General features: G+C 37.4%; 1 protein-coding gene across 5 annotated transcripts in view; it reads right to left on the reverse strand.

Moving 5' to 3' along the window:
- Positions 1 to 22,951, reverse strand: part of ccdc50b (coiled-coil domain containing 50b) — a 24,404-nt gene continuing 1,453 nt past the window's right edge. The window contains exons 1-11 of one of the 5 annotated variants that reach the window (XM_082155953.1): positions 18,554 to 19,039; positions 15,630 to 15,692; positions 15,410 to 15,533; positions 14,477 to 14,567; positions 5,904 to 6,006; positions 5,742 to 5,827; positions 4,817 to 4,876; positions 4,502 to 4,621; positions 3,449 to 3,558; positions 3,245 to 3,339; positions 1 to 3,164 (exon numbers count right to left, since the gene is read on the reverse strand). In XM_082155953.1, coding sequence (XP_082012079.1) covers positions 3,016 to 3,164; positions 3,245 to 3,339; positions 3,449 to 3,558; positions 4,502 to 4,621; positions 4,817 to 4,876; positions 5,742 to 5,827; positions 5,904 to 6,006; positions 14,477 to 14,567; positions 15,410 to 15,533; positions 15,630 to 15,692; positions 18,554 to 18,635 — 1,083 coding nt within the window. In that variant the 5' untranslated portion in view covers positions 18,636 to 19,039 and the 3' untranslated portion in view covers positions 1 to 3,015. Of the gene's footprint in view, positions 3,165 to 3,244; positions 3,340 to 3,448; positions 3,559 to 4,501; positions 4,622 to 4,816; positions 4,880 to 5,741; positions 5,828 to 5,903; positions 6,007 to 14,476; positions 14,568 to 15,409; positions 15,534 to 15,629; positions 15,693 to 18,553; positions 19,040 to 22,951 lie in introns of those variants that run through there. The other 4 variants (XM_082155951.1, XM_082155952.1, XM_082155954.1 and 1 more) reach the window with 4 other exon arrangements.

The raw sequence follows: 22,951 nt of genomic DNA on the forward strand, positions 1-22,951 counted from the left end.
TTGTGCTCAGATTACTTTTATTATGAAAACACATAAGATGTTAACACATAATACAAAAAAAACAACAACAAAGAAATCCTCAAATATGAGACCTTTAAACTGTAGAGGTTCAGTTGCCCTTTATCCTTGAGAACAGAGGCGTTCACGCGGATGATGTCATCGCATGCACAAAAGGTTACAGTATGTGTGGGGGGGCAGAGACCTCTGCACTGAAATACTGTAGGCTGTCAGGATGTGACACCGTTTGATATTTTAATTCAACGCCATCCGAATTCCCCTGCATAGCATTACTTTAAATCCACTGAAAATTTCCAACAGCAAAAACCCTGAATCTTCACATTCTGGTAAAAGACATCTCAGGTTATTTTCTGACCTCTGACCCTTGTGTTTCGCAACACCATTAAACACAGAGCTGCTGCTCTGTTTTACAAGTGAAAATGAGGAACACAAATTTAAAAAACAAATGTGGACTAAAACGCTTTGAAAATGCTGTGAAATAATGCAATTAAAGCACAAATAAGGCAGAAATAATGCATTATATCCCTTTCACAAACAGAAAATCACAGGTCTCTGGTGTATTATCCTTCAGTTAACTCTTGTTATTTTTTTATCATTTTACCTGTTTTAGTTAACAAAGATGTTATTCCACTGCATGTACATTAAATGACTCATATAAACAAATACCTGAAGATTAAAAAAAAACTTCCTTCTATCACAATGTAACCATGAGAGTCTACAATCAAGAGATTATGCTGCAATCCATCCAAAATCAGATGTGCAATCTTTACTCTTGATATTTCTAACTTCTGACCACAAAGACGATCTATTGCCTAACACATGGAGAGTTATCTTGGCAGGTGTTTGATTGACAACAAAGATATGTCTCCTCGAAAGCAAATTATGAAGCATCACTAATAAGGCGCTGCAGTGATGATATATTTGTGTAGTGCAAACCGTATTGACAAAACCCAATACGATTTTTGGATTATTGCAGTAAATATAAGGTCTGTGACCAACAAAAGTTTGTGATTCTCACATGTTTTGTTCATCATGATAAGTGAACAACTTTATATTATAAACCATGAGGCTGAGTAGATGTAGATGAGTTTACCTGTCCAGTCTAATGACATTTAATGTCCCCGATAACCTCTATTGTCCCATTTAGCCACATGTTAGCAACTCAAGATAAGTAAAAGCTTTCAAAAATCACATTAATGATGTATTTTATGTCGTAGAATAAAACGTGAATGACCTTAACAGCATACCTTAAAACTATTGACTTGTTAAAGGGTTAGTTCACCCAAAAATGTGAATTCTGTAAATTACTCTCCCTCATGTTAATCCAACCCCGTAAGACCTTCGTTCATCTTCGGAACACAAATTGAGATATTTTTAATTAAATCTGAGAGCTGTCTCACTCCTCCATAGGCTTCTATGGGATCAAAACTTGCCGGCCCAGAAAAGTTATTAAAGACATCGCGAAAATAGTGACTAAAGTGGCTCAAAATTAAGTTTGTCAAACGATGAGAATACGTTTTGTGCGCAAAAACACGAAAATAACAACTTTATTCAACTATTTATTAACTTCTGTGTGGGCCTGTGAGTGAGTTCATGTAGTGTAACAGCGCAGCGCTTCTGGGTTGTACGTCACACATGACCAGCGTTGGCCAATAGTGAGTCTATGTTCTGACGTACAACCCAGAAGCGCTGCGCTGTTACACTACGTGAACTCACTCACAGGCCCACACAGAAGTTAATAAATAGTTGAATAAAGTCGTTATTTTGTTTGTTTATGCACACAAAAAGTATTCTCATCGCTTGATAAACATATGGTTGAGCCACTGTAGTCACTTGGACTATTTTAAACATTGTCTTTACTAATGTTTCTGGGCCGGCAAGTTTCGATCCCACAGAAGCCTATGGAGGAGTGAGACAGCTCTCAGATTTCATCAAAAAATTCTTAATTTGTGTTCCGACGATGAACAAAAGTCTAACGGGGTTTGGAACAACATGAGAGTAATTACTGACAGAATTTTAATTTTTGGGTGAACTAACCCTTTAACTCATTTCCAGGTTTTGGCCTACAATAATACACTGTCCCTGCAGCACTCTATGCTAATATTCATTTTGCAGGTGTACAATGAACAATTAACAATTAAAAAAATGACAGTGTTTGTATCATCATGTAATATAGGAACTCTGACTCAATGTATTTTGATAGATTTAAAAGCGAGTGTTTATCATTAACTATGTACATTACATTTCCCTGGCTGCCGTCATGTTTGTGTGTTGCCATTAACAACAGGATGAAATCGCAGTTGGAAAACCAACTTCAAGTGTCGTTCCAAGTTGCACACTTTTAGAAGAAAAGGTTCTATTTAGAACCCTACGGTTCTTTACACAATTTGAAAGATCTCTTTATGCCAGAAAGGTTCTATATAGGTAAATTATTTCATAATACTTTAATGTTTAATGGGTTATTTTTTGTGATTAAAGATATTTACAAGCCATTTAATTCATAAAATTGAATTGCCATGATGGAAACCCCTGAAAGGTTCTATATAGTAAATTGAAAGTGTTCTGTCAGACGCTTCATATTCAGAACCTTTCAGGGGTTTCCATCATGGGATCATTTAATGGATTAAGTTTTAATTAATTTTGTTTTAATTCATTCATTTCAATTCAATTTGATGAATTACGCAGCTCCTAAATATCCTTTAATCACAAGAATTTTTTTAAATAACCCATTAAACATGAAAGTTTTATGAAATAATTTACCTATTTAGAACCTTTCTGGCATAAAGAGATCTTTCAAATTGAGTCAAGAACCGTAGGGTTCTATATAGAACCCCATTGAACCTTTTTTTTAAATAAGAGTGCATGAATGGAACATCAGAGAATCACCAGTTATAAACTCAGTCTAACAACAAATCTGTGTCCATAACATTGACTATACAATACTTGTTTATTCAGTTTAAAAGAAAACTGAGAGACAGCACTGAATTAGTCATACGTTCACTGTTGTTTACAGTTCTCTTTCTTGTCTTTGGGTTTGTGACGTCCTGCTTTGTCGCTCTGCCGTTTAGTTGGTGGTATGAAGGTGGGTTCTGGTAAGTAGTCATAAAAGATACTGTGCGGGTTACGATTGGCCAAGCACAAATCTGCTGAGGAAACAGGAAATGACTGTTGATGTGGCGCAAAATACAGCTATTGAACTTTCCTATTATATAACATGCATTTGTACCTGACGGCGGGCTGGTGGAAATTTGGCTCTCACGCTTCCTGGCCTTGAATGTTGGGTCCAGTTCCTCTGCAATGTTGTGTATGTGTTGGTTTCGGCTGAAAAGAGATAAAAAAGGCGCGGTGCAAAGATACAGTAACTGTTGAAAGGCGTTCTTGAGAAACGGCAGATTGTGTGAATGTGTGTGATAAAGAATGTGTGACTTACAGTGCAGTGCATGGTGGGCTTGCTAGATGGTGTTCAATGGTGTAGTCTTCCTCTTCCACTGGCGAATGCAGTCCGTCTGAGTTCAGCCTCTCTCGCAGCATCTGAAGAGCCTGAAAGCAAAGACAACATGGTCTGAAATATGTCCATTTACACCAAAATTAAAATGTAAAACAAATTACAAATGAAAGGTCAATCCACACCATGAATTAAAGGGGTCATGTTATGCTTTTTTTTTCCATATTCAACTTTCTTTAGTGTGTCATTTTGCTGTTTGAGGTCTGCAAAGTCCCTCCAGCGAGAGTTATTCTCTATATCAGTGTTAATGTTTCTGAACTCCCTGAAATGCCTGCATTAGTCTTGAGTTTTCTTCCGGGAACGAACACGTCACAATATTCCTCATTTAAATAATTAATATGCAGAATAAAGGGGCGGGGCCTGGTTGAGTTGGTTAGTAGTGTGTTGAAACTGGCGGTTATGATAAGGCGGATGAACATGTTCGAAGCGATTGACCAATCACAACACACTGCTCCAGCCGACCAATCAGAGCACATTGTGCTTTTTTGGAAGGAGGGGCTTCATAGAGACAGGAACTAAACTGAGCGTTACTGACAGACTGGGAAGGGAGGAGCTGCAACAATGGAGAATATGGGAATTTTTTTTTTTAACATTCATACATGAAAATATTCTAGTAGAGCCCAAAAACAACATTGAGACAAGCGCCGTAATGGGTCCCCAATAAATGAGAAAGTCTGCGAAATATATACTGCACACCAAAAGCAAAAGCATGTGCTTTAATGCTACAGATTTCTATCACCTTAAATACTTATATACAGGGAAATAATAATTTTTGAAGTTGTAAATAAAGATTATAGGTGTACGTTTTACAAGAAAACACTATTTCAGTTTTTCTGTTTTAAAATTTCCCAATTAATTCAATGTGTTACTTGTAGTTTCTTTGTGACATTTACTAGCAATTTCTGCTTTACTTTTCACAACTGTTGAATAAAATCAGTTGTGTTGTGTTTTCATGAAGCGGATGCGGTTGGTTCAGACCTTCCTGGTTGTAGTGTTTCCTTCATCTCTTGGTTCGGCTGGTCTGGTCTGGATCTCTAGGTCTCGTGGCCTGTCGGTGACTCTTCTCTGATGGCGCTGCTGCATGTAGTGTGCAATCTCCTGATGAGCATTTATTCAGCAGTTAGAGAGTTACATCATCACAGCTGAGCTTTCTTTAGACGTTTGAGAATCAAGAAGAAGTATGTCATTTGATGTATGGAGTTAATCTCTATTCCAGGAAAATATGGAGCTGTATATTACATCTGTTTATCAATCTGTACAGTGTAATCTTAGTTATCCTGAAGATTATTTTACCTCATCTTGGGCCACTTGAGCCGCAATGAAGTCCACCTCTGATCCAGAGCTGCGAGGAAACTGCTAAACAAAAGACATAATAATAAATACTATGCGTGTTGTTTTAGTAGCATCCATCCATCCATCCATCTTCTTCCGCTTATCCGGGGCCGGGTCGCGGGGGCAGCAGTCTAAGCAGGGATGCCCAGACTTCCCTCTCCCTAGACACTTCCTCCAGCTCTTCCGTGGGGACACCGAGGCGTTCCCAGGCCAGCCGGGAGACATAGTCCCTCCAGCGTGTCCTAGGTCTTCCCCGGGGTCTCCTCGTTACATCAGGTTTGTTTTAGTAGCAAACTTATAATATAGTTTTAGTAATTATTTATATACAATTATAATATTTATTAATATTTTAAGCTTTTATTTTTACATTTTCAGTTTTCATTTAAATTCTTAGTAATTTTGTGATGTGCTTTTTTATAAAATAAAATTTGAAATATTTGTCTAATTTTTAATTTTAATTCAATAGCAATTTTAGTTCAACTTCAACTTATTTAATTTGAGTTTCACTTGAGTATCAAAAAGACATAAAAATTTATAATTTTTATTATTATTTCTATACTATTATACAGTATTTATTCATATTTTGAAGTAGCTTTTATTTTTATATTTTCATTTTTCATTTTACATTTTAGTTTAAGTAATTTTGTTATATGATTTTATAATTCGTAAAGAACAAAAACGTTTTTGTGAGGGAACGCAATTATTGACTTATTTATTTTTCCTCACCGCCATGTCCCATAAGGGCTCGGTATGCACAAAGATATTTACAATCTCCAAAAACAAAGTAATACTAGTCCCGAACCCTATGCAAACCTGAGGTTATCCATGAAAAACTAGCCAAATAAAAGTGTGTATAAGCAAATAAAGCACGTTGAATGTAACGTACATCTCTGCGAGGCAACATCTCCTCTTCCTCCTGAAGTCTACGGGCCAGCTCAGCGTCCTGAAGCACCTGCTCCCAGATTCCCAACCCTGATGGAAGGACAACAGCTTTTTAGGACCAAAGCCAACATATCAGCATGTATCTACATTAACAATACACATTTACCTTCACATAGAGGAGAAACACAGTCGTTTTCATGGTGACCAGCATCAGCCCTCCGCCGTCTCATCTCCATTTCTTCTTCTTCCTGGAGCCGTTTAGCGATTTCCTGTTCAGAAAACAATTCACACACACAATAATTCAATAATTCACACAATTCAATAATAAAAACAACTGATGCATCATGTGTCTTAATAGTCCAGTACAGCCATAAGTGAAGTCATATTTATTTAAATAGTGCGTTATACAATACAGATAATTTCAAAGCAGATTCACATTAATAAAACAGGAAGATAACAGTGTTACTATTGTAAAATTCATCAATTATGTATCAAATTAAATTTGAGCTGTAAGGCAGCTCTACAGAAGACAATGGTGTTGTTATTCAGCTCACGTCAATTCAATGTTGATTCAATTCAGTTCAATAAAAGTGTTGATGTCGCAAAGTCATTATTATAGTTTTGTTCTCATCCGATGGTGTCAGTGCAGTTAATATTACTAGTCTTTGAAACCCTAGCTGAGCAAGCCAAAGAGAAAATAACAAAACACATGCCTAGTGTGACATATTTCCGAGTGAAACGGTACATATCAGAAGTAAATATGAGATCTGGATTCATCCATTGGGAATACATTCACAAATAAGACCAGGCAATTTAATTTGTTTTCATTTTAATTTTAGTTTCAGTTTTAGTAATATTGCTAAATGCCTTTGTCTTGTTTTTTGTTTTGATTTTAATATATATTTTAATTTAGCTTTCATTTTTAACATGCAAGAAAGTAAACAGTGTTCACTATTATTTTTTAACATTGAATTTTGGCTTAACAGAAGCGGCTTCACAACGGCAGAACTGAATATATCTCTGATGCATCGGGGTGGAGGAGAGGTGATGTTCATAATAAGACCTCAGACCACACATGCACAGATACACGCACACACACACACACACACACACACACACACACACACACACACACACACACACACACACGCACGCACGCACACCCCTTGGTCTGAGTAAAGATCACACAGCAGAGGTGTCAGAGTAGGCCGTAAAAGTTCCATCATGGAGTCACTCGAACAATAGCACATGAGTGACACCCACTAGACTACATGCAGGCCAGACCCATGGAAAGTACAGCTCACACACACACACACACCTACTCTATACGTGTGACGCCCACAGAGACGCTTCTCAGGACACACACCTCGCCTGAGCACTTCTGAGGCCTCGTTTACACACTGACATCACGGAAGAAAAACACATAATTCACATGAGAGCTGAAGCATTTATTATAAAGATTCACACTCAGCAGCAGAAGGTTTGGAGAACAAACATCTGACTTTGAGGATATCACTAGATCCTAACCAGTTTCCGCCAAAATACCACATTAACCACAGTGGTTGTGTAACTACAGTAATATCATAATAAACTCATATGGGTTTAAACAGTTTTCTGAATTAGTTTGAAGTCAGCATGAAATGTAAACCGGAGGAAAATTAACAGTATTTTGGCAGTATATTTTTATTTAGCACTATTACACAGGTCTGACGTGTAATGTGACATTGTTGTCATGGTTTTGTGATCCTTTATGAATTAAATAGAGTAGGAAACCATTTTTTTTTTTAGAAAATAAAGACGGGAAGTGAGTTCACACTTTAAAAAGAACATTTAAAGTCCATTATTCAATTTAAATGTAAGGTACATTTTGAGACAAAAAGCACACACTATAAAGTATAACATCAGTTGTCCACTAGAGGACAGTAATGTAAAAAGAAGGTTTGGGCTCTACAGTTCACGCTATTAAAGGGCCAGTACACCCAAAATTTTTGATCATTTAATCACCCTCATTTGGACATAAACCATAAAGCAGATATGTATGAACAATGAGGACAGAATGACAACAGAACTATTAACTAAAAACTATTAATTCACTATATCTTCTGAAGCCGTAGGTTTGTGTGCCAAACAGAGTAAATGATGAAAGAATAAATTTTTTTGGGCTGCACTTAATTTGTTATCATTTGACTGATCGTCCATCAAGACAGTCCCTATATTTAATCAACGGGATGTCTGGATGTTCCCTGAAGGGTTTTTTACTGCATTTCTTATAAACAGACAGAGAATTCCCCAAGGGAAAGTCAATACAATGACTACACAAATAAACACACAACATCAGAGGATGCAGTTGTGTGGGCTCATGGGTATTCCAGCACTTAAGACTGAGGGTTTACAAAACTTGAGTCCTACAGACTGAAGAGTTAAAGTATGTGTAGTTAAGTTATAACAATCAACATGCCCTCAGCGCCACGGTGAGGCATTTCTCATTGTGCGGCACCATGGTGAAAGAGTTTCCATTCTGATGCCCAGCCTTACTGGCCCACCAACGATTCAGGCCTGGAGAACTCAAGTGGGAATGTGTGTGTCTAACATGCTTTTGTACAACACACACACACACACACACACACACACACACACACACACACACACACACACACACACACACACACACACACACACACACACACACACACACACACACACACACACACACACACACACACACACTTGCACATCTATCTTTATGAGGACATTCATTGACACAATGCAATCTCTCAATTACCCTAACCTTACCCATCACAACTAAGTGCCTAACCCGAACCCTTACCCTAAACCTACCCTTAACCTAATTATAACCTTATCCCTAAAACCAAGTCTTGACCCTCAAACAGGCCTTTAAAGGGGTCTCAGAAATGTCAAAATGTCCTCACTTTACTCTCTTTGTCCTCACTCCAATGGTCTAAAACTCAAACTGGTCCTCACAAAGATAGTTGTACAAGTACACACACACACACACACACCTCAATAGCGTAGCAGATCTATTCCGCCAGGACCAAACATATCAACATTGTTATATTCAATATCCATTACCAATGCCAAACACTTAGAGAGTTGTCATGACAGACATTAAGTTACGCTTTGAACCTTGCCTTTTGTCTGATTATTTCTCTATTCTTAAAGGTATAGCGGAGGATCTTTCCAAATTTTAGATAAGACCCGCCCTCTCCACTTTTTGAAAGGTTTGATTGATTCACCAGAATGATTGACAATTAGGAGGACCAATAGTTTAGACTACCCACCAGGAAGTAAAACATCCTCCGCTATACCTTTAACTATGCCAATTTAAAGCACTTTGAATGAATTGCATATAAAATTTGCTAAATATAGTGATCTAAATAGACTTGCCCTGCCAATAGTGTTTCTCTTTTGTGCTCTTGAGTGGTGTGAGCTTTATGACTTTGCATTGTTTGGAAATAGCTGGCATAGTGTTGACAAGGGTCACTCAGATAAAGATGTCATTCTAGGAAAGTATCGTCAGAAGAACAACAAGACACCGCAAAACTGCCAAGATACAGATGGATACATTTAGCCATTACTGGAAAACTGATTTTACACCCAGAATAAGAAAAGGCTACAGCTCTGTACATCAGTTCAGTTCAGTTCACTTTATTCGCCATTTGCAGTGTAAAACCACATTGGAAAAAATGTGCAAGAAGCTCAAAGTGCAATGTCAACAGGACATACCATAAAACAGACAAGCAGGTGCCACATAAAAACTCAATAGTAAAATGCTGTACAATAAAATCCATACATACATTTAGGCCCGGTTTCACAGACAGGGCTTAGATTAAGCCAGAATTAGGGCTTAGTTTAATTAGGGTATTTAAGTCATTTTTATAACCGTGCCATAGAAAATAAAATTACTGGTGTGCATCTTGAGACAAGACAATGGCACTGATGTATTTTAAGATCTGTCAGTGCAAGCTACTTTCAGTTAAAACAGCTCAAACATGCATTTTAGTCTGGGACTAGGCTTAAGCCTTGTCTGTGAAACTGGGGGTTAAAGTTCCTAATTTAAAGTGCTTTATTTAAAGTGATCACAGCTTGGGGAAATAAACTGTTTAAATGGCGATCAGTAGAACATTTGACAGAGCGATACTTTCTCCCTGAGGGAAGCATCTCAAAGAAGAAACTCAATGAGTTCCAGCTTTTACTGTACAGTAAACTATCACTTGCAATGCAAGTCTATGTGGCGTTTTCTTTGGTAATCGACAATATGCAGTAGCTTAAAGGGTATGTATGTGTGTGTATTCTGTCATTTACTCACTCTTATGTTATACAACTGTATGACTGACTGACTTCTGTGACACATAAGAAGATCTTTTGCTGAATGTTGGTCACTTAAGCCATAATTTTTCTTTTTTTGTTACACAAACACCCAGAGTAAACAACCAGAGCAGGTGCTGATGGACGTTCCTCTTCTGTTGAATCACACAAGCTGCAAACCACAACAAAACACAAAAACATCACAAGATATTGGCATTTTCTGGCAGCCTGTCCTGGTTCTTTCCGTCCTGTCCCTGGAAATGTCCCTGTTTTACACCACGGTCAAAATACCTCGCAAATAAACGTTTGCACATACATTCACACTGCTAGACTTTGTTCACAGACTGGCAGAAATACAGAAAGATAATTACCAGTACAAATCTCTTCTACCCCACTGAACTGCTCAGTTTGCAGTCTAATAATACTGTCGCCACTAGGCAGAAAGGACAGTCAACACCAGGTGTCCATGCAGAACGACTACAGCCCACATCGGGGAAAAACACCCAGAGTAAACAACCAGAGCAGGTGCTGATGGACGTTTCTCTTCTGTTGAATCACACAGGCTGCAAACCACAACAAAACACAAAAACATCACAAGATATTGCCATTTTCTGGGAGCCTGTCCTGGTTCTTTCCGTCCTTTCCCAGGAAATGTCCCTGTTTGACACCAATGGTCATTATACCTCGCAAATAAACGGCAAAAATACTAAATCAACATAGCCCGCTGGTTACCTAGATGGAAATGGCAAGATGTGCATAAATTCTAAAAGTAAACATTATACGCACGCCTCTTTTGAGGCAGAGCATTTTTTATCCGATAAGAAGACGTGCATGAACTATGTCGGAACCACATTCACCGAAAAAATCCCTCCATGTCCATCTAAAAACACAGGTGACTTTCTCTTATTAGATGATGTGATTGGAAAGCTGTATTAACCAGCAGACCAATCGCATTGCACAGCATCGCAAATGTTGTTTTGGTCATTCTGCTTTTCATCTGTTTCAAAAGATGTATGAAAAAAGAGCCACAGTTTCTTCCCCAATTGCAACAACTACTATTTTTATTACAGATATTTTGCACCAATTATCTAGGAGGTGATGATTTTGTTCTCTTGAACACAAGGGATGGAAACGGTGCTTTATTCGCAAATGTTTTATGCCATATTCCAGTTAAATTTGCAACTTTGGATGGAAACAAAGCTAATGTCTCTTTAAATAAGTCCAATTACTTTAGTCAGTCAGTCAGTCAGTCAGTCAGTCAGCTGCAACAAACAACAGCTGTTGGCCAAAGTGCTGTACAAAGTGTAAACAGGTATCCTAATGAGTAAACATAAAAACACACAAATAAACAATACACTACAATTTATACCACTAGACCCACTTACGACCATAAGCATTAGTAAATAAGTGGGTTAATCAATGTATTTTGGTGCAGTTTTTATGTAAGATGGCAGATTGTTCCAAAGCTGTGGAGCGGCCACTGAAAAGGCACAATCTCCTTTCAGTTTTAAAAGGGGTGGTATAATGCCCTTTTCACAAGATGCAAAATAAGTCTCTGATGTCCCCAGAGTGTGTATGTGAAGTTTAAGCTCAGTAAGGTCACTTTTTGAGGGTGAGCAAAAACGCAAAGTTTTTGTGTCTGTTCCTTTAAATGCAAATGAGCTGCTGCTCCCGGCACAGTGGGCGGAGCTTCAAGAGCTTGTGTCCTTAGCAGCTTCGATTACCTCACACAGACATGCACTGAAAATTTCAAAAACGTTTAGCCTTTTATGTTCAAACCAGAGTCAGAAAGATAGAGAGACTCAAGAAGAAGTGACAACATGTAGACAATATTTCTGAATGGTTAGTTGGTGAATTTATGTAGCTTATGTGTAGTTATCTTCTAGTCATTGATAAGCATATTATGTCTTGATAATCTATAAATCGTGTTCCTGGGGGCGGGTTTATGTAAATTCTAGGGTTTGTGATGTCACTAACCCGGGAGGAATGTCGTGTAGTTCCTGCCAGCCGTTTGTTGTAGTCCTTAAAAAGCAATTTCTTTAAAAGCAAATATCTCCCTTTGCTTTGAACTTTGAGTGTTGTAACTTTGCAGCTGTTGTTTATGCTCAAACAGCAACATTACACACTAACTAAAGTTAGAAAAGTGAAATCATATTCAACCACCCCTTTAAACGTGTCCTTGGGAACAGTCAGCTGTAGACTACTGGTTGACCTAAGTTTTCTAAAAGCATTATGGTGAGAGATGTATGGAGGAGCCAGTCCATGCAATCCCTTATAAGCAAAGAATAGTGTTTTGAACTCAATACTATGTTTAACTGGAAGAGAGAACAATACTGGTGAAATATGTTCGCTATAATAGACCATTACTTCCTCAAGACATTTCTCCAGACAGACGGCCTCAGAAAGCCTCTTGTAAATAGTCTTTCCACAAATACAGAAGCTCAGTGTTCAATCCAGCGGGACGTGGCCTTCAGATGAGCGGTCCACCTCCTCAGTGACAAACCACTCGTCACCCCAGAAACACCACAGACATCGCCATGGGAACACTCTCAAAAACCACTCCTGACAACAATGATGACAAAGCTGCTCCTTTAGGAGACAGAAATGTCGCCCAACAGCTCAATAAAGGACATAAAAGAATACTTGAAGCCAATGGATATCAGAGTGCAAGATCCGACTCGGGCCTCAGTCTTCTCAGTCTCTTCAATCTTTTATGTTCTTTCTGTCCTTTATTGCTCTCTGCAAAAGCATCTCTACACAACCGCCACCTCACACAGGTGTTTTAATCAGCTTAACATGAGTGGACAGATAATTAACAACAGAGCGATGAACAAAACACTTGTCATTTGTGTAGAAATGAATGGGAACAATCACAGTGTTCAATATGGTGAATGTATTAGGGGTGTAACGATACCCTCATGTCACACGATTCGATACATATCATGATACCGAACTCATGATACGATATTATTGCGATACTCCAAGATTATAATAAAAGTTTAACAAAAAATGTACTGTTGATTAAAGCTAACTTTAGTTTTACATTGGGGGTGTAAATGAATAGGCTTGGACTTGGTGCTGGAAACCCAATGGTGACACCAGAATAAAAATATTCATGATTCTGAAGCTGAAAATACAGAATTATTTTAGATGAATATGCTTGCACTCTGTCACTCACTAGACATATTTAAACTAATGTCGGCCACTTTTTACTGGTAACAAAAGACATTTGTCATTATCAGGACACACAAATATTCCCATATCCCCATTGCGTTGTTATACATTGTATTCAACATTATATTATAGAAGATTAATGTAGTACTGACATCTTTTTTTCATATTGAGTGAACCATACACAATACAGATTGTCACTATCCACGATTCATATTGTTGCCTTTTTGTATTGCGATATATTGTGACACGATATATTGTTACACCCCTAGAATGTATTGTGGTTCAGTATGTTGCCAATCATCTTTCTGATAGAGATGTTGCCTGTTTTATTTACCCTAGAATGAGCATGGACCAGATTTTAAGCATTATTTGAGCTAAAGAAGCAACATTTATGATACCAAACATCTGATAATCATAATCAAAATAAGCGCGCAGCCATCTTTAAAATTCTGTCTTTGAACTTCCGTTTTTGCAGTAGCTCTGTATATTTCTATGACATCGCTGTCGAAGAGTAATTAGCCGGAGTTATAGGGTTAGTTCACCCAAAAATATATATTTATTTCAATATATCAAAAGAAGATATTTTGAAGAATGTTGGTAACCAGACAGTTGACGGTAGCCATTAAAAAAACTTGTTTTACAGTCTGGCTTTTTAGGTTTAAAGGAACACGCTGACTTGGTACTTTAGCTTATTCACCGTATCCCCCAGAGTTAGATAAGTCCATCCATAGCCTTTTCATCTCAAAGCGTGCCGTAACTCTGTCTGACGCACCCACCGCTAGCCTAGCTTAGCACAAAGACTGGAGGTAAACGGCTCCAGCTAGCATATTGCTCCCAATAAGCCAACATTTTCCTATTTACATGTTGTGATTTGTATAGTCACAGCGTGTACGAATAACAAGGTCACATGAGACACAGCCATCTTCTAACCGTATACATACTGGGAACTATATTCTCAGAAGGCGAAGCACTGCTACTTGGGCGGAGTGATTTGTGTTTTTGGAAAATGTTGGCGTTATTTTGTCACTTATTGGGAGCAGTATGCTAGCTGGAGCCATTTACCTCCAGTCTTTGTGCTAAGCTAGGCTAGCGGTGGGTGCGTCAGACAGAGTTACGGCACGCACAGAGATGAAAAGGGTATGTGTGGACTTATCTAACTCTGGGGGATACGGTGAATAAGCTAAAGTCTCAAAAAGTCAGCGTGTTCCTTTAACTTTGTCATGTTTTGATGAAACACACCTCATCCCCTTCCTCTCGTCTCCTGGCCTCCTCAGCACACCTCTGGAGCTCTTCCTGAATCAGCTGTGCATATCTGCAGTCCTCTTCCTCCCTGAAAATCAGACAGAACGCTTGAATGATTAAATATTTGATATGATATTTATAATATATGCCTTTTTCTGTCCTCTTTTGTGCTGGTTGCAATATCATGTACACTAATCAGTAAATAATTAATACTTTTATTCAGCAAATGATGCATTAAATGAATCAAACGTGACAGTAATAGCATTTATAACGATACAAAAGGCTTCTATTACAAATGAATGCGGTTCTTTTGAACTTTCTATTCATCAAAGAATCCTGGAAAAAAAGCATCATGATTTCCACAAAAATTTGAAGCGGCACGACTGTTTTCAACATTGATAATAATACGAAATGTTCCAGCATATTAGAATGATTCCTGATGGATCATGTGACACTGAAGACTGGAGTAATGATGCTGAAAATTCAACTTTGCACCAAGGGAATAAATTATATTTTAAAAAGTATTCAAATAGAAAACTGTTATTTTAAATTGTAATAATATCGCAACATTTTTACTGTATTTTTGATCAAATAAATGCAGCCATTGGTGAGCTTCTTACAAAAAGTCTTATCGACCCCAAACTATTGAACCGTTTTGTACATAAAAACCCTAAACAAGTCCATGCACCATACAAGTGGAAAAAGCAAACTCATGTCAAGTCACGCTGATTTTACTCTCAAGCCAAACATTAATTCCTGTGTTTCTTAACTTACACCTCACAATATTCAAACTAATCAAGTTACGCAACACAATGAGTCAAGCATCTGTTTTCCACATAGTAATTTGCACAAAAAAAAATGTCTGTGGTTTAGTGATGTTGCTGATAATGCAAAGATTCAGGAAGCGTGTCGAGGCCTGACGACTCTTACAGCTGCCGCAGGTTTCGGCTGAGATCCACTCGCTGTTCCTCCTCCTCCTGAAGCCTCCGGGCCAAACGAACATCATTCTGCACCGCCTGGTTCTTCTGGATGTTGGTGCTGTAAAACTGCTCAACTGAGATGAAAAAGTTGAATCAGTCCGAGGCCTATTTTAACCCAGTGACATAAGGAAGGACGAGCAAGATTACAGGAAGTAGATGCTTATACTCACTTTCCTGCTCTTGAAGACTGTGAGCCAGAGCGCCGTCCTCTAACACAGAGAAACATTGGCACACTGCGGGGGGAAAACACACAATTATAGGCAAGAGTGTTAAACTAACTTAACTGATCATTAAAGGGTTAATTATAGGGATTTTACCACAGTAAAATGACTGTAATCTTTATAACATGGGACAACAGCAATGTCATTTATTTGATTAATAATCACAATTCTCTCATCAGATAAAATGGTTAATTTGCTGAAATGCAGTCTAATTGGTGCAACTTAAAATTCGAATAGTTATGTCACACATTTGTCTATTTCATGCAATTTACAGATTTTTTTTAGCTAGAAATATCCAGTTTATAAACATTTAATTCTGATATAGTCCATAATTTCACACGAGGAGTGAAGACACTAAAGAGATGTGGCATTTTAACATGCAAACATATTCATAAAACTATACAAGCAAATTTATTTTAAATCACTGTCATTCTTTTCAGCACAAAAATTAAATAACTTGAAATAATTTTATTTGAGAAAAGTCTGCATTATTTGCATGGCAAAAATAAAATGACCACCTGCTGAAAGCAGAGATTTTGTGTACAGTACATTCATCACGGGCAGGGTTGTTATTGTTGACTAAAACGAAAACTAATACAAATTGTTTTTTGATAAATGAAATAATGCTGAAATATCATAAAATGGCATTTGATAAAAGATTTAAACCAGGGCTCCTCGATGTAGGATTTAGGAGATGGGTAACTAAAGGTTTGACTGCTTTGTGCACCTTTGTTACACATGGAAAATTGCTGAATTAAAAGAAAATTATGATTTGAAAAAAAAACATTTTTATCGCTATCTACAAAAATAAGGAATTACTTTGAAAGGGAGTCTAAAAAAATGGATAGTACGGGGCCGAAAACACTGGTAGAGTTGATAGTTGACTCCTATACAAAGAATAATCCCAGAATAATCTCTTCTCTCTATCGGGCCATGATGGAGAATAGAAAAAACACATCTAGTTATATTAAGCAGAAATGGGAAAGAGAATTAGGGGAAGAAATTCCAAATGAAGAATGGTATTTTGCTTGCAAGACACTACATACGATTACCTATTCACAGAGATGGAAAGAGTTTGCATGGAAAAATTTAGTGCGTTATTTCATTACCCCCAAAAATTAAAAATATTACCTTTCTGGAACATGGTTTTGATGGAGATCCAAAAGATTTTAGGTTATAAAATATCAAGAAATTTCAATACATTGTATCTGGGAAACACTACACATTCAGTGTTGAAAGGAGATATACTGTATATCTTGTTAATATATTGAGTGTAGCATGTAAGAATAGCATTACAAGGCATTGGTATAAGCCGGACACCCCCTTGCTTGGAGAATAGATAAAAATGGTTAAAGAAATATATAATATGGAAGAAATGACTTTTATTTTGAGACTTAAAAAGGACTTATTATTAATATACTGGAAGTAATGGATTGAGTACTGCAATGTAAACAATCAATGATTATATGTAAAACTATGCCTGCCCCTGAACAGAATGCATACCCCCTGTTTTATTGATTGCTTCTTTTTTTATTTTCTTTCTTTCTTTCTTTTCCTCCCCCGTCTTTCTTATTGTTGAAAGCTTGAAAAATCGTCAATAAAAATACAGTAAAAAAAAAAAATTAAATGGAAATTAGAAATGTTGCCTTTTACAACTAACTGATTTAATGAATTTAATTAATTACATTTAAGCACTAAAATTACTGTACTAAAACTGAAAAAAATAAATAAAAGCCTATAAAAAAAGCTAATTCAAAAAATTTATAAACGCAATAATAGTATATAAATAATAGTAAAATAACTCTGATAATGGCAGTAGCAATGAATCAAATGATGAAGAAGAGCATTATAACCAGGAATAAAGCTATCGCTAATGCCAACCACGACATGTGGTATAATTTAAAACACTTTCCCCATTTTAATAAAGCTGATTCGGGAGTCAGGATTGCAGTGATGCTGTAAAGCTATAAATCTTGGTAATAATAATCTGCTGGATCCTCCACATCTCAGCACTCACAACTGGCCTGCAAGTTATTGTGCAAATTAAGTTTAATCATTTAATTACTCAAAATTAATTTTTTGAGTGGCATATTTGTGCAATTATTGACCACAAAATAAACAACATTATCAGTGCATGCAATTCATTCTCTAAGACCGGTTTATGTTTTGGCCCGTCTCCGCTCTGCTAATAACGCCACACTGGGGCCAAAACAGGAAAACTAAAGCCAAGCCAACTGGGTCAACAACTCTAACACAACGGCTCAGAGGAAAAGCACATAATGCCCAATAAGCTTACAGAGGTGTGTCAATGTGAACGACCAAAACCGCCAGGAGTCCACTGATCGACTATTAAACAATAGCAACCTGAAGAAAGACATCAAACACACACACACACACACACACACACACACACACACACACACACACACACACACACACACACACACACACACACACACACACACACACACACACACACACACACACACACACACACACACACACACACACACACACACACGGCTCTGCTGAAGGTCAAATAAAACCCTGCACATTAAACACACATTCAATGACAACCCTCCTTCTCTCTCTGTCTCATGCTCTCTTTAAGTAAGTATGGAAAAATCAGTGAGCTAATAAAAGCTCTCGCACAAGCATGCAAAACATCAGAGCCATAAAAGCTGACACGCCATTATAAAAGACAGGTCGTCTAATTACAGATCTGTCAGTGATAGCACATTTTTAAACACATATTAAATCCTCACAAAGACATCTATGACTAAGTAACACAGGTATGTATTGCAACTAACAGACTGTGCAAGATTAAGTACTAGTCTCAAGATAAATCTTTTTTTATTTTGCATAAGATTTACCGTTTGTAAAGATGCGCCTGCGTCCATTCGTCAAACTCTGTCTACTGTCATGAAGCACATACACACACGAGCGTGAGCTCATCCTATATATCAGTCCGTCATGCGCTTCTGTTAGTAAACAGCACTGGTGCTCAACCAGATGGATTTAACAAAAAAAAGAAAAAAAAAAAAAAGAGGAAAAGTTAGGAAAAAAACCCTCCTGGTTCATAGGCACCTCCACCCTGATCCAGGACGGAAAAGCTGACATGGCCACTCTCAGGACAGAAGCTTGTTTCATAAAGGTTGGCATACTCACAGTTAAACTAAATGCAATGAAAGGGGTTTTGTGCATAACAAGAGCCAATGTTGTGCAACTTAAAATTAGAACCGGGTTTTAGACCAGAAATAGTGACGTGCAATTCCTCAAACCAATGGAAACAGCTTTTGATGCCTTTATAATAATATTATTGTTAAAATATTATTTAAATCACAGCTGAGGATGAGGGAAAAAGTAGCAATAGTTATGAAAATTAACTCAAACCAATGGAAACAGCTTTGGATGCCTTTATAATAATATTATTGTTAAAATATTATTTAAATCACAGCTGAGGATGAGGGAAAAAGTAGCAATAGTTATGAAAATTAACTCAAACCAATGGAAACAGCTTTGGATGCCTTTATAATAATATTATTGTTAAAATATTATTTAAATCACAGCTGAGGATGAGGGGAAAAGTAGCAATAGTTATGAAAATTAAACTCAATGATTTATTCTAAAATGACATCAATCTTAAACAAAAAAAGTTAATTATCATTAAAGTGGTCTAAGGCTTATTGTTCACAAGTTTGGGGTCTGTTATTTCTTTTAACAATTTTGAATAGTCTCTTATGCTCACTAAGGCTGCATTTATTTGATTTATTTAAAAAACACTAATATTGTGAAATATTATTACAATTTAAAATAACTGTTTTCTATTTTGATATATTATAAAATGTAATTTATTCCTGTGATCAAAGCTGAATTTTCAGCATCATTACTCCAGTATTCAGTGTCACATGATCCTTCACAAATTATTCAAATACGCTGATTTGCTGATTATTGTCAATGTTAAAAATAGGTTGTGCTGCTTAATATATTTTTATGGAGACCATCTTATATTTTTCAAGAACATTTAATGAATAGGCATCAGACGAACAGCATTTATTTGAAAATAAATCTTCTGTAACATTAAATGTCTTTGCTGTCACTTTCGATAAATATAATGCATCTTTACTTGAATGAAAGTATAAGTTTCTTTTAATAAAAAAATCTTTCCGACCTCAAATGGTAATGTGGTTTTATGGTACGATTTTAAAGCTCATCTTATATTCTTTTATTGTACATAAAAACAACAATGTGAACATTATTCAAAACATCTGCTATTGTTCTACACAGAAGAAAGAAAGTCAAATAGGTTTAGAATGACATGAGGATGAGTGAATTATTAAAAAGGTAAATTAATAATTTAGGAATCACTTATGGGGCGTCCAAAATCGCATGTCTGAGTAGGGACTACTTTTGAATTTAAATTTACTTTGCAATCGTTAAAAAAAGGGCGTTCTATATAGTATGAATAATATTCGGATACTACTCTGTTGCCATACTACTATATAGTAGGGAAGTATCTCATTTCGGATGCAATGTTGCACATTTGCTTTAAAAGCAAAATTTCTGACAGCCAAATAAATAAGCGCCACCTGGAGGTGAAAAGTGAACACTGCACTAATTTTGTTAGAATAAATGTTTACGAGGTGTTAAGGATAAATAATGTCAGCCCTTAAATAGACAGAGGACGATGAAGGGTGGTCAAGCGTGCATTTGTTGGGATAAGACAGTGGTCTGTCCCATTGGTGTGACCCCCACAGCTGAGCCGAGGCCCCCGGGACAAACAGATGGTGCTATTCAAGTCCCAGAAACAAAGAGAACAGAGTAAAGACAGTAATCGGGACCCCTGCATTAAACTAGCAAGCGTCTTTTCCTGTATGCTGCTCTCCTCTTCCAATCACTCACTTTCTCCTGCAGTTCTTTGTCTATATTTGGCACGCGGAGCAGAAGCAGAAGCTATAAATATCCGGCAGCGAAGTTAAGGGAGGTTCACACATGAACTCAAAGAAACAGCTCAGAAGCTCTGCTTCAACACCCAGTTAGTTTCAGGAGCGCATTTAAGGCCTTAAAATGCATTGTGGGTAGGCATCTCACAGGGTAGGTGTTTATATAGTGTCCCGTTTCACAGTTTGTCTGCTTTCTAGGTGCAACTACAGCCGTGCGTAGGTTTATATGAACTACCAAACAGCACTTTCCTGTTCCTCCTGCGTTCTTCTTGTTTACAGATGTTTGATGTAAACTGATGTAAACTGATGTAAACTGAACTGTCTTTGTGTGCAGTAAATCTAAATTCTCCTGCACTTGAACTCTTCACACCTCTTTCCTGCCTCCAGCTTTAGGCCAAATCGGGAGAAGATTGGAATCTCGACCCAAATCCTGTTTAAGAAACAGGAACGCTGGGAAGCTCTTGAGCTCATCCAGGGCAGATAAGAGGACGAGCGTGTGGACAGATGCTCTCCAGCGCTTATCAGCAGCACACAACTCTCTCTCTCTCTCTCTCTCTCTCTCTCTCTCTCTCTCTCTCGCCCACTCGCTCGATCTGTCCTGGTCTCACATCACATTCCTGAACGGTGACCTCATCTCCTACAACACACAACAGCAGCCCTGCCAAACAACATCTGAGACAACAGCAAACCTGCACAGGGATATTAGCCAGGTGCTGATTAAGCATTCAGACAGCTTTGACCTTCATTTCTGAATACCATTGAAATACCTTTCTTTTCACTAAATTGAAAGGTTATGGATAATGCATAAATAGTTTTTACAAGTGCATTTTCTTCCTGCATGCAGTAGCTGAGATGAAGAACAGTCAGCAACAGTTAGACCTTGTCCAAACTAATATGTTTTGGTTAGAAAAGGCATCTTTTTCTCTCTGTTTAGGCCTTCTGCCCACTCTGAGACGGTGTTTATGTCCAGCAAGCTTTTTGAAATCGCGATTTTCTGAAAAACGGTAACGTCATGCGCGTGTGTATGTTCAGTCTATAGGTGTGTAATGTTGTCAATAATGATAATTGTTGTTAATGTTTTTTAAGCATTTAACGAAAATAAATAAATAAATAAATAAATAAAAAAGTCTATAGGTGTGTTTCTTTACAAAGTGACATCGCCATCTACTGGCCTGGCAGCAGAATACAGCGTTTTTAGTCGTTTTCCCGGATTCTTGTTTTACCAACATTGTCGTCTGTATGCGAAAAAAAGCAAAGGAAAAACTTTTCAGTTTTTAGTACATCGTTGTCGTGTAAATGTACGCTTAGTCAATAACCACACTGCTTACACCACACTTACAATTACAAAGGATAATTCCTCTGGTTTTCTAGAATAGATCAAGCGTGCCATGATAGCTCATAGCCTACATTATCACTTCTTGTGGTTTTTAAACTGATCGTTAACTCTTTCCCCGCCAGCTTTTTAAAAAATGTTGCCAGCCAGCGACATTTCACAAAACTTTCATGGGCCCCGGAAAATTTTGTTGTATGGATATATGAACAATATCAAAAGAAAGAACAGAAATTCTGCTTAAAAAAAATTCTAGCTTAATTCATTCTTTATTTTAAACACATGAATATGGGCGTTTTGAACAAAAAGCTGATAAAATCGTATTTTTGTTAAAGACTTCGTCCGGATCGGATTCAGAACGATGATTAAAACATAGACCGAGTAGATCGAGTCCAAGCTTCACAGTCCGATACCTGAGTCGACATTTAATTCGGTAACGCTAGGCAGTTTTGATTCATATGCTGCTGTTTAGTGTTTGATGACCGCATTAGTAATATGCATAAGCAATGCTTCTAATCGCTTGCTTCTGCTTCTTTTACGATTGCTTTTGGACCTGGAGATTCTGTCCTCCTCCAGAAGATGTGTAATAGCGCCCCCTAGTGAAAACATGGATTGCTGGAAAATTTCATCAATATGCAACTGCTAACCGCTATCCGGGTTAGCGGTATCATAAGCCATCAGGCAAGTGTTATTTAAGTGCAACTTTCTAATGCCTCGTTTTAAGAGTACAGAACCTACTTGTACTACTTTAGAAGTTTGGTACCATTCTAGGCATTATTAGTGGGGTAATTTACAGGATACATCCTTGGATGTAAGCCATTCGGCTGATATCTCTAAATAAGCTCTAACTTTAATAATGTTCGACCAAGGGGGGAGGGGTGGTGGTGTTTGACTCGAGTACATGATGCAAAGGACCCTAGGTTGAAATTACTCCGAACCATCCCTTTAAAACCAACATTGCAACATGAAACCAATTTTAAAACACTTTTTATATGGTG

Source organism: Leuciscus leuciscus (assembly GCF_965113295.1).
Source record: "Leuciscus leuciscus genome assembly, chromosome: 23".
NCBI classification, from domain to species: domain Eukaryota; kingdom Metazoa; phylum Chordata; class Actinopteri; order Cypriniformes; family Leuciscidae; genus Leuciscus; species Leuciscus leuciscus.